The 12,467-nt window shown below is 40.0% G+C and overlaps 2 protein-coding genes across 9 annotated transcripts in view; both read left to right on the top strand.

Annotated features, from left to right (window-relative positions):
* LOC125711971 (protein Smaug homolog 2) overlaps positions 1–2,428 on the top strand; it is a 32,389-nt gene extending 29,961 nt beyond the window's left edge. For both annotated transcript variants that reach the window (XM_048981525.1, XM_048981524.1), the window contains exon 13: positions 579–2,428. In XM_048981525.1, the coding sequence (XP_048837482.1) occupies positions 579–607 (29 nt within the window). In that variant the 3' untranslated portion in view covers positions 608–2,428. The remainder of the gene's footprint in view (positions 1–578) is intronic.
* Positions 2,429–7,899: 5,471 nt separating this feature from the next.
* On the top strand, positions 7,900–12,431 carry socs9 (suppressor of cytokine signaling 9). Of its 7 annotated transcripts, none has more exons than XM_048981527.1 (2): positions 7,900–8,037; positions 9,426–12,431. In XM_048981527.1, the coding sequence occupies exon 2, from the start codon at positions 9,436–9,438 to the stop codon at positions 11,050–11,052; it is 1,617 nt and encodes a 538-aa protein (XP_048837484.1). In that variant the 5' UTR covers positions 7,900–8,037; positions 9,426–9,435; the 3' UTR covers positions 11,053–12,431. The 7 variants fall into 7 exon arrangements, with proteins under 7 accessions (XP_048837484.1, XP_048837485.1, XP_048837483.1 ...); XM_048981528.1 differs by lacking the exon at positions 7,900–8,037 and adding an exon at positions 8,049–8,445 and having other exon boundaries at positions 9,421–12,431; XM_048981526.1 differs by lacking the exon at positions 7,900–8,037 and adding an exon at positions 8,050–8,445.
* The last annotated feature ends 36 nt before the right edge of the window (positions 12,432–12,467 follow it).

Below are 12,467 nucleotides of genomic sequence, written 5' to 3'. Positions count from 1 at the left end.
TGGTGGCCCCATAAAATTATAATGGAGCCTAGTAATGTAGTGCAAAGCATTACTCATGTGTTTGTGATGATGCTGGTGTGGACAAACCTATTGCGTTGTCAACTGTTTAAAAGTTCAGCACATACAGTTATGTACAGTGCATAATACTGGTTTATGCATCATTACCAAGTATCATTTATTATTTACTATAGTGTACTTTTTTATCATTATTTAGGCTATACCATATAGCCTAGGTGTGTAGTAGGCTATACCGTCTAGGCCTGTGTAAGTACACTGTATGATGTTCCTACAATGACAAAATCAGCTGACTACGCATTTCTGAAAACCGTATCCCCGCCGTTTAGTGACTCGTGACTGTATAAGTGCAAATTTAAGAATGAATATAGCTGCTATACCTATCAGTACATATTTTAATTTTGCCCAGGAAAATTGTTAGCTTGATTAAAATATAGTTTGCCGTTCTGTGCACTGCGTACAGACAACTCATTTGTTCATAAATGAGGTAACATGACTGCAGTCATAGTTTTTATTGGCTTACGTGAGGATGATTTGAGATGCCTATTTTTTCTCTTCCACAGATGGCATGGACCGAACATCGACAATATGAACATGGAAAATACACTTTATAATGAAGTCCTGGCTCTTTGAGCCTAGGCTAAAACTTGACGTTAAAAAAAACAAAAAACAAAATGGTCACTACGAAAAAAAGACACAAACTGTGTATATGTGCTAATATTTTTGTACTTTAATATACTTAACTGAGGTTTATTACAAATACAGATTACTATGTTATTAAGCAGGAGAGAGAGATGCAAGGTTTTTAATGCTAAGAGGGCTAGTTTTCCAAACCGCTCAAAAAGAAATCGGGGACAGATGGCAGGTCTGTAGTGTGCTGTTATTGTCCAGCTGCTGTAACCGGAACTAAGAGCTGGCTGGGGGGGGGTCGGTGCTCTCCCAGCAGGCACTACCCTTCGCTTCTTCCCAGTTCATCTCAGCTTCAGCCCAAACACAGGGCAATTCATTAGCCTTGCAAAAAGGCAGTTGTTAGACACACAGCCATGTTGCAGTCTGGAAATTTCCAGATGGCAAGATCTTCGCTGATGCAGCCCCTGTTAACTCGGTACCTGGCAGTTAACTAAATTGTTAATGAAAACTAATATGCAGACAATTTGCTTTAATTAACCTTTTGATAAGGACTGTTAAATGTAGAATCACGGAGAAGAGGGATTTGGATGTTGGTAGCCTTTGACATGCCAGGATGGTGACATGCACTTTTATTTCAAAGAAGCTAAATAAATACTAATGATACTGTCTGACCCCATCTCTCTTTTGCAGTTAATGACTGAAAAGCAACTGTTTTATTTCTGGTCAGGACTGTATCAGTTATTGGCTGAGCACCTATTTCACAAACATGGTTGGTGTAACATTTAAATCTAATTCTTTGTATTTGCCTCATCTTTATAGCCTATGGCTTTTGAGTTTTACCCCAAGAACAATCTCAACCACAACCGAATCTGAAAAAGGCAAGTTATCTAAGCAGCAAGTAATGGCACTTAATTACTACTTTTTTTTTTTATCATCCGTATAGTATTTGAGGAAGATTACACAATATCATTCTCAGTTCCTATAGTAAATGCGTATTAACCTATTCTTTGATGGTTGATATATTTACATGTAGATGCATCAGAAAGAGGTCAGCCTGCTGGTCTCGAGGTGGTTTGGCATGTCCATCCATTTCGTGTGTTACACCATTATAATGAGGCTTGGTCATATATAGCTTTCCTCCTTGGAAACTGTAGGTTGTTCTGGGGATGACAGGTCATTTCTTGAGCAAATAATTGTGTGAATACTATTATCTGTGTCATTGTAGGCTGTTTTTTTTTTCTCCCCCCTCCCCCGGCCCCCAACTGCAACAAATGATAGAGGGTCCTGCTAATTCAGTGCATTGAATGCTTGTTATATTGAATGCATTGAATGCGTGTTATACTGATCTGCAATGTGACCCAAGTCCCGGCAGCATAAGCAAAACTGATTCACTCCCAAGTGCAAAAATCCCATTGAAATGCTTAATTTACATTAAGCTCTTAATCAAAATATGCAAATGTAAAAAAAAAAAAAAAAAAGTACAATTGACTGTCATAAGAGAGAATCTCAGTGACGGGCAAATGCAGAGTAATTCTAGGTTTTGCTGTGTGTGCTGCCTTATAATGTGAAATGTATAAAAAGGCATGTTTTCTTCCTCTTAGGGGCCTATTCAGCAAAGGCGGTGCAAAATTTTTGTCCTTTTTAAACTTGAATTGGTACCATACAGAACACTGTGTAAAGAAACCTGTTTGTTTTTCATATATCACGGGCTTAAATGTATTACCAACCACTTCTGCTAAAGTGAATATTGATTGTGAAAAAAATATAACATGATCAATCTGTAGTTGGCCCACCTGTTTTTGATTAATGTTGCACAGTTTAAGGATTATGTCATGTAATTTCTGTGGCCGGAGGGTTTCATCATGTAGGAATATTGTTGTGGTTCCATACATTCATCTTCCAGCAACTTATTCTGGACAGACTTGTGGATCTTTGTGGGTCCTTGACTGACGTGTGATGAAATGGCAGGACCAACTCAGATCAACTCATTTCTCAAACATTTCTGTTCCAAATCAAAGGCAATTTAAAGGCTTCAATTGAGCCAAGGTGCAAACAACATTACAAATTGGTACTATTGTAGAAGTGAGACCGTATCTATGTTGTAGATCATCCGGTTACCTCCTCTTTTTGTTGTTGTAAATGACTCTGCAAAGAGTTTCCAGGTACCCCGAGTGGCATGGTGACGCTAGGTAGCATGCTTGGTCTCACACCTCCTGGGTTGGAAGCCCAAATCACTCCTCCTAAGTCTGTGTGTGTTCTCCCCATTTCACCAGATTTCCTTTCAGTGCATTGGATTGGATTTCCTCCTGCTATTTAAAGACATGCAGTTGGGCTCGTTGGCCCCTACCTGTGCTGTGTGATTGTGCGCACGCCGCCATGGACCGGTCTCCCATCCAGGGTGCCTCCAGGTCTCGTGCACTGTGATTTCTTAAATTGGCTCCAGGCCCCAGTTTAATCACCTTATCCAAGCTTTGTTCCAAAGTCAACATACACATGCAGTGTATGAATTTGATTATGCCGTTATTCTAGTAATGGTCAGTTTCGCTGCTCTCATTTAATAGACTGATAAAGTGTAGTGTGATTTTTACTTATTTGTTTATTTTTACTTCTATGCAATATTGAGTGCTCATATTAAACCTTGTCGGACATTTGTTTCCAATACCAGCATGAATTAAAAACATCATTGGACGCAGGGAGGGTTGGGCTCTAGGGCAGCATTGGCTTGTATAGAGTCTGAAGACTTTTACTTGAGCACTAGCTAAATAGATGGAGATTTTCACAGTGGGCACTTGAACATCACTCCTACAAGGGCTGGTGACAGCTTACGGCCAGCGGTATGGTTAACGGCTCACTTTTAATTGTAGTCATTGGTCAGTTGATTATATAAATTGAGATGGCATATTTGTTCAATTTTGATGGCGAGGAATAAACAAATATTGATCCATTTTGTTTTAGTTTCTATAAAGCATTTATCCATATCAAACCGTACCACACAAAGGACAGTCCCTCCTCCAGGTTTGCAAATGTGACGTTGTCTTGACGTTTCACGGTTTTGGTTATTTTCAAGTTGGCTATGAACAGTTGAATTGAAATATTTTGGGGGCTTGCCTAAAGATTGCAAAAACTTGTAGATGATGCCTTATAGGGACAATACTGAAAATGATTTGGATCGCTTAACATTAATATTTATGTGTGATTCTATCTAATATTTGGTAGTTAAGTACATGCAATATCTTGAAAGGTCTGATTTTGACCTGTAGGATCTATGCATCTTGGCTTGGGTATCCTGTGTCTTTCTCACCAAGAAGCCTCACTCAAGTGCCAACCGTCTTTGTGACTGTGGAATCTTGTGAGGTACAGCAATAACTCTTAAAAAGAAAAAAATGCATTGCCCTTTCACTGTTTGTTCATACAGATGCAATTGTTAGTCGTGTGTGTTGATTGTACTGTGTCATAATGTCTAAAAATTGCAATGTTATGATTTAAAGAAATTAGTGTAACCATACTAGAGCTACTTAAATGCCACACTTTTAACTGTAGTATGAAAAAGGCTTGCTTAACACCAGATAATTTTATGAATTAAATATTTTATTGGGGGAAAGTGCATAATTAACCACAATGGTCTACAGGAAGCCCTTCAAAACCGGCATGTTGGTGGTGAGGGGTCACTAGTAACATCCACTAAGCATGCTAGTGAACATCCATCTTGTAACTGCTCACCCTGGCTGCGGTTGCGGGGGCCTGGAGACCGTCGCAGGCTGCTTAGGGCACGAGGCTAACCTAAAAATCAGTGTAAACGAGCTTCAGCAGAAAAAGGGTCACCCTGCTGCGATTTGCTGCTACATTTTTCATTCTGAAATGAATCAGGCCTCCTGTCTTTTTAGCAAATAGTGTTTTTGTTTTTAATGGTGCGCATTCTCTCTCATTTCACACATTTGAATCGGTGTAATTAACTTATTACCTGTTCAAGAAGATTTTGAATTAACAGTGCATAGACAAATGCGAGGAACGCTTATTAATAATGGAGGGTTTGAGAAATATGTAGAGTAATATTGTCATAAAATCCTTTGTCAACCACAGAACACTAATATTTTATATGCTATAAAAACCCTCACTCATATAAACATACTATACCTTTTTATTTTTATTTTTTTTAAGTCCACTCCCCTTAAAGACTTTTCCATAAGTGTTTGAAGTACACTGATTTCAACAGTTTTGCACTGCTTACCAATGCTGAGTAATTGGGATTAAAATATATTTTTAAAACATTTAAATGGATTAACCATTCTCCATATGCTAATTCAGCAGAGGCACATTAGGGTGCACATCTCATCCCAGGCAGCAAAGGGTATTTTCAATGGTATTTTAATTATATCCATGTCATAGCTGTAAGTTTCTTACTGTCACCTTCCTTGTTCCGGATAAGTTCAGCCGAGCGTAAAATGATTAATGAATAGCAGAAGTAAATATCACCATTCATTTAATGAAATTGTAGAGGAATTTGAGTGGTTGGTGACACATTTGGACGATGAACAGTGATGTTTTGCCAGCCATAGAAATACATAAGCATTAATTTTCCTGTTGGTCATGATGCTGATGAATCCAAAGCCTGGTACTGTTCTGGGAAGGAGAATGTAGGACTAGTTCTACCTATAAGTAGACCTGACATGTAAATGCAGTTGTCTGTTTTTGTACTGTATAAGGGTGCTGCTTGCCTAGTCCTACCTGTTTTATGTATTTTTTATGTTTACTAAAATAGCGCAGGAAGACCAGACCCTTCACGAGAATGTAGCTGTGACCTGCCTGCCTGTGTTGGGCAGGCTTGCTTTCTTATAACTCGGACTCCCTCTTCCTTGCTGCTCTTATTGGTGTCACATATTGACTCGCTCCACATTTTTCCACAAATGGGTGTCCGAGTTCTGCTTTTACAATCTAATAAATGCACTTCAGGTTAATTAAAATGAATTTTTAATCAAATAGTTCTTCACCTGAACACTTCATACCCTCCACAAGGAAAATTCAGACGATAGGCTGCAAGTTTTCATTGTTTCAAGTTAATGAGTTGGGGCGTATGTGTAGTATTAAGCTTCTGGTGAAGGTAAGGATAAATCACTTTTTGGTAATGCATACAAGGCCACATGAGCAGTAGGTTCAGTACATTTTCTGGCATAATTTTAATTTTATAGAATAAATTTATCCCAATGTATTCATCAACCATAATGTTCAATATTTACACTCAATAGTATATAGTACAAACTCATCTTGAGCTAATTGCCAGGTTTCATAGGTGTATTTAAACAGGGAAATGTGCAAACTGTTGGATTCTGGCCTCCAGGAGCGGAACTGGGGAACCCTGAGATGAAGTATGGTGTGCAACAAGGCAGGTAGCAAATTGCTTTGGTAAATTATGTTTTGAGTGTGTGACATGTATATAATAGTGTGACATGTACATAAAATTTGTGTGCGTGTGTAAAATGACTAGTCTCTCATATATAGAGGTTAGTGACTTTCCACTTGGCACCATTATGGGACGTCAGGCTGTTCACCACATCTGCCTTGGTCACCCAAGTTAAGTAATTGTGAAGGATAAAATGTCGGAGCAAGTTCATTTGCTAAAGTGGTAAGACATAAGCTGGTATACCCTTGGTTTCAGGATTGAGTTTTTGACAATGAGTGCTCATATTGAACTATGTCAAGCTGGTGTCATCACACTTCTTCCTGTGTGTTTGTGTGTGTATACACTATAAGGACAAAACTATTGGGACACGCCTCTTAATCACAGATAGGGGTTACTGAGTGCTGAGGCACACTAGGCCTAAGTCACCAGCGCTCTGTTGTCTAAATAACTGCAGAGTTCCTAGCTTCCTCTGGCATTAACTCCAGCATAAGAATTGTGAGCCTCACATCTCCAAGTGCAATGCCAAGCTTCAGATGGAGTGGTGTAAAGCACACCGCCACTGGACTCTGGAGCAGTGGAAACATGTTCTGTGGAGCAATAAATCATGGTTCTCTGTCAGTCTGATGGATGAGTCTGGGTTTGGCGGATGCCAGGAGAACATTACCTGACTGCATTGTGCCAACTGTAAAGTTTGGTGGAGGAGGGATAATGGTATGGGGCTGTTTTTCAGGAGTTGGGCTAGGCCACTTAGTTCTAAGGTAGGGAAATGTTAATGCTTCAGCTTACCTGGACATTTTGCACAATTCTATGCTTCCAACTTTTGTAGGAACAGTTTGGGGAAGGCCCTTTTCTGTTCCAGCATGACTGTGTCCAAGTACTCAAAGCAAGTTCCATAAAGACATGGTTGGATGAGTTTAGTGTGAAAGAACTTGCCTGTCCTGCACAGAGCCTTGACCTCAACCCCATCGAACAACTTTGTCATGATCCGGAACGGAGATTGCGAGCCAGGTCTTCACATCCAACGTCAGTGCCTGACCTCACAAATGCTCTGCTGGATGAATGGGCAAAAATTCCCACAGACACACTCAAATCCTATGGAAAACCTTCCCAGAGGAGTGGCAGCTGTTATAGCTGCAAAGAGGAACCAGCTCCATATTAATGCCTATGAATTTAGAATGGGATGTCATACAAATTCCTATAGGTGCAATGACCACATGTCCCAAAACTTTTGTCCATATAGTGTGTGTGTGTGTGTGTGTGTGTGTGTGTGTGTTTTAAACTTCTAGGTATGGACCTAAGATCATAAATATGGACCATCTGGGACTCTCTGAGGACCAGGTTGAAAAACACTGGATTAGAAGATGAATTTATCCAGTACAGGGTCTTGGCAGCCCGGAGCTGAGCACAATTATATGCAATTGACAATTCAGACAATGGCCAAGAGCCAGTTTTAGCTGCAAAAAGCTTAAGTATAACAATATAATTGGCTTTCTGGTAGCATAAGTCATGATGTTGTTTTTCTTTTGTATATAATTAATTTTACATTGCATGTTACCACGTGTTAATTGCTGAAAAGTTCAGTAAAGCAAAAGTGTAATTTAAATATTTCCTTTGTTTTAATGCATCCCAAAATAAAAGGCGGTACATAACATGAAATCAAAAATATATAGAATGTGTGAACAATACTGATTTTGTGGCTTGGATTTGATCAATGTATGTAATATAGTGAAATAGCGAACATTAATTATGGTGTTAGTGCGGCATTGATTTAAACCAAATACTTAAACATATATATTACACACATGCACGCCACGAGCACATTAGAGATGTTAGGATAAACGCACGTCTGGCCTGTAGGCGGAAACTATCGTGTCACGGGCAGAACATGCAAATTACCTGCGCAGGGCACGCAGGCGTGCAGGCGTGCACGCGCAGGGCTGGGAGACTGGATTTGAAATCCCCTGGAAGTAGGAAGGAACAGTCCTGACAACGAGGTTAGTTAGTTCGCAGGCTTCATTTTGGACACAATATATATTTTTTCCTTGTCATTCAAATGCCTATTCAAATGACCAAGTTTATTGTATGACAACCATTCTGTTTAAACATACAACATGAATATAGTGTATCAAAGAGTTGCATACCTATAGCTCTGTTTATTTAGTTTTCCTGCAAATATATATGATAGTTTTGTGATTTGTACAGGGGTGTAGCTCCTGTTTTAACACGGATTTCAGGAAAAGGTCGCGTGATTCTTTCCTATCACGTTAGTGTAGTTTGGCCCATCGTACAACAGAGGGCAAACTACTTATGGTCAATCAGCCTTACAGCCGTACGTCTTACTGTCTCTTTAAAACGATATTTGTTCTGTTGTCATAAATTGTATTTCAAGCCTAAAACAAAAGGTAAGCTAATATTTTTATTTCGGTAAAATTATGTAAACGGAACTCTTGCGTAAGTAGAAGGAAACAATGTATCGGATAAGCTTTAAACGCTACATGGGAGCAGCCTTGTCGTTTGCTGCTAGCGAACTTAACTCGTTCGCTACATACGAAACCCAACGTTCATCAGACGCGGGTTGAAGGCGTTTCCATAGCATTTGTTCGGTTTTAGATACAAAAGGGGTTTCGCATCTTAGCTCCAAAGACCAGAATACTTCAAACTTTATACTCTTGAAAATTATATAATACGATTTTTTCACTAGTTAACCGACGTATGGCTGCAATGTTGCGTCAGTGAGGGCTTACGGCGCATCGTCGGTGGCTCATCTCCCAGCCTTCCTGGGTAGTTTCTTTGTTGATTCAGCTACCGTGTCTTTGAAGGGGAAATGGATGTGTGTTTGTTACACCCCGATTTGCTATAATGGTAAAGGTATTATCAAAATAGTATTTTTGTGACAACAGTTATTATTCTGCGTATTTCACTTAGTTGTCGTTATTTTTTCTGTTTCGTTTAGTGGAATATGGAAAACGGTTATTTTTTTGTCTCAAGGAAATGAAAATATGAAAAATATTTCTAGAGAGCAAGTCTGCTTACAGAATTTGTCCAGATATTTTACCTTTTAACTTATTTCAATCTAGTTACGTACTGGTAAGCATTCATAGACACTCTTTGAGTGAGCAAGTATATGGAAAAGCAAATTTTCAGTTTACTTAAATGATTAGTTGGACAGATCTTAACTTGACATGTTTGGTATACACATTTACGATTTAAATACTTATTTCTGTTGTATTTGTTATTGATATTGAGCCTTGAAGGTAAATTATTGGTGAATATAGGGTATGTTGCTTGAACCCCATACAGTTGGATCCTGATTTATTTTTGTGGTAATTTTATTGATCCAAGGTTAAAAACTAAACTCTGTTTTGTTCTTTCCCGAGACAAGGTAGGTGATCATGTCCCAGTCACCTAAAGAAGATGCTGAGAAAGAAAGGGAGAGAGGTGCTCGTCCCAAGGTCAGACAAAGCCGCTCAGTGGATAGACGAGAGGTTGGCTGGAGGAACAAAAGTGTAAGGGTTAAGAAGAAGGAGCGAAGTGTCAACAGTGAAACTCAGGTGCGACCTGCCAGTGATGGCTTTGAATATGGGGAGCTGATGAGTGATAGTCAGTGCTGGAACACAGAGTCTACCAACCCTTTTGGAGAACCAAGTTGGCAAGACCCAGAAACTGGCAAGCTGCACCTTGGAAAAAATTGGGGTGGGAGTGAAGCAGCACGTAGTGCTGCAGAAGGCAAGCCGGCAGGTGGGAGTCGCTCCCTCCGACAGAAGATCCAGGATGCAGTGGGGCAATGTTTCCCTATTAAAACTTACACAACCTCTTTACCTCAGGGCCCCCCTACCACCTCCTGCTCATCCTCATCTATCTCTTCACATCGTAAAATTCACCTCAGTGAGCTCATGCTGGACAGCTGCCCTTTCCCTGCAGACTCGGAGTTAGCACAGAAGTGGTACCTGATCAAGCAGCACACTGCTCCCATCACCCAACCAACTTTTCTGGATACTCTGGGTGGGGCAACAGCTGGCAGCTCAGTCCAGGCTTCCTTGATGGAAGATGAGGATGATCGATTACGTGAAAGGCGCCGGATCAGCATCGAGCAAGGTGTGGAACCCCCGCCCAACGCCCAGATTCATACCTTTGAAGTAACTGCACAAATAAACCCACTGTACAAGTTGGGGCCCAAATTGGCACACGGTATGAATGAGCTTGCTGGAGATGATCGTGCCACCCTTCAACAACAACAACAACAACAACAACAACAACAACAACAACAGCAGCAGCAGCAGCAGCAACGGCTCCTTCTACAGCAACAACCACAAAATCCGCTTCTTTTGCAGAACTGCCTAGACACAGCTGATAAAGTTATCGTGTCCCCGGTAACCTCATCGTCTCATTTTGCGGCCGCTGATTTAGAGGTAACAACTGTAACAGCAGAACGAGCTACGATCCAAGAATTTGAGCACTCTAAATCTAAGGACTGCTATCGGGTTCATACACAAATTGATTATATACATTGCCTGGTTCCAGATCTTCTGCAAATCACTAATCTCCCCTGCTATTGGGGCGTGATGGATCGTTATGAGGCAGAGATCTTGCTTGAAGGCAAGCCTGAAGGCACTTTCCTGCTTCGTGACTCTGCTCAGGAGGATTATCTGTTCTCCGTCAGCTTTCGCCGCTATGGCCGTTCGCTACATGCCCGCATTGAGCAGTGGAACCACAACTTCAGTTTTGATGTCCATGACCCTAGCGTTTTCCATGCTTCCACTGTCACAGGACTGCTTGAGCACTACAAGGATCCCAACTCTTGCATGTTTTTTGAACCTCTGTTGTCCAACCCTATCAACCGCAGTCAGCCTTTCAGTCTGCAGCACATCTGCCGGGCTGTCATCAGCAGCCACACCACCTATGATGGTATTGATGTATTGCCTCTCCCCAGTGCCCTTAAGGAGCACCTCAAAGAGTATCACTACAAGCAGAAAGTACGTGTCCGACGGCTAGACACGTGGTGGGAGTAACGTCCTCGACAACATTCCTCTCTTCTGTTGGGTTAACCCTTCAAGAATTGGTTCTCACTTTTAATGCTTGGTGGTAGATTTCAGTAAAACCCTTTGATAGAATAACTTTGGTTCAATAAAATGATGTCTAATATTTAGCCAGTTACCTTAATTGTCTGCAATGCGGGGGGAACATAGGGATTCCACCCAGAGTGGAGGTGCGATTGGAACCCCTGTTGCTTGAGATGTGAGTCAGCAGTGCTGGCCATACTGCCAACCTCATTAAGAAGCGTTTTGTTCAGAGAATTTAGGTTGCGGAACAAAACGTAATATGTCGTACATTTTCCCATGTGTAGGAAATGAGCTGCTGTGTGGTGCAAGGTATAGCAGCACACCGATCTGGTTGGGGTGCAGAAACCCACGAGTTGTTCTTGTGGTGCCCGATGTTTTCTTTAGCAGTGCTTCCACATTTTTTTTAGTTAAAATTTCCTTAATTTTCACTGTGAAATGAAAAATCAAGTGCAAAGCAGACTGCATCTTCAGCTCAGTGTGATATTGTTTTTGACCAGTAATTCGTCATTTTTGAATAAGGTAATCATTAATCGTTTTTCCTATAAAATGCAGCTTGTCGGTACTAGGCTGCCCTGAGTCTGGAGTTTCTACAATAATCAGGGTTTACTGTATGACAATTGTATTGCCCTTCAATAAGAGTTGTTATACCTTTCGAAATACAGTTTTATTAAAGAAAAATTCCATAATAAATACCTTTCCATATGAAATCCATGTTCCAGTAGACTAAGTCCCAAACCTTTATTCCCCACTGAAAAACTAATATTAAGATAATTCTATTATGATGTTATGCAACTGTATATTATGGTAGAAATGGCTGTGTAATTATTTTTCTTTATTTAAAAACATTTTTGCCTTAAGATGAAAAGTTTTGATGGGTTATGTGGAGGGTGGAGGGTGGTCATTGAACTCTCTTAAAATATGTTACAGCTCGGTGCCTTTTGCCAATACAGATTAAGATGGGATCAATCTTTCCTGCAAGTCTTAGATTGAGACATTCATTTTGGATGATTGTATTAATGAAAATACTATTGGAATTAGTCATCACCATCTGCAATAGTATCTTTTAACTGTACATTTTATCTGTATGTCTGTACAGTAAAAGCTGATTAAATACAAAGATTCTAATACTGAATGGATGCTAGCACAAGCGTGACTATTTCATTTGTATCTTGTCTGTTGTATCTGTTGTATCTGCATTAGTTTAATTGACTAATGGTATTTACTCTCTAGATCTCCAAATAACTTTTAGTTCATTACATGCAGTATTTCCAGTATATGTATGTGTAATATATATATATAAATTACTAATATAGTAAAAATGAAAAACATTCATTTTCTTTTGCTTTTTTGAAAATATTTCCAAA

This window comes from Brienomyrus brachyistius, chromosome 17 (assembly GCF_023856365.1).
Source record: "Brienomyrus brachyistius isolate T26 chromosome 17, BBRACH_0.4, whole genome shotgun sequence".
NCBI classification, from domain to species: Eukaryota; Metazoa; Chordata; class Actinopteri; order Osteoglossiformes; family Mormyridae; genus Brienomyrus; species Brienomyrus brachyistius.
This window is presented reverse-complemented; position numbering and strand designations above follow the sequence as displayed.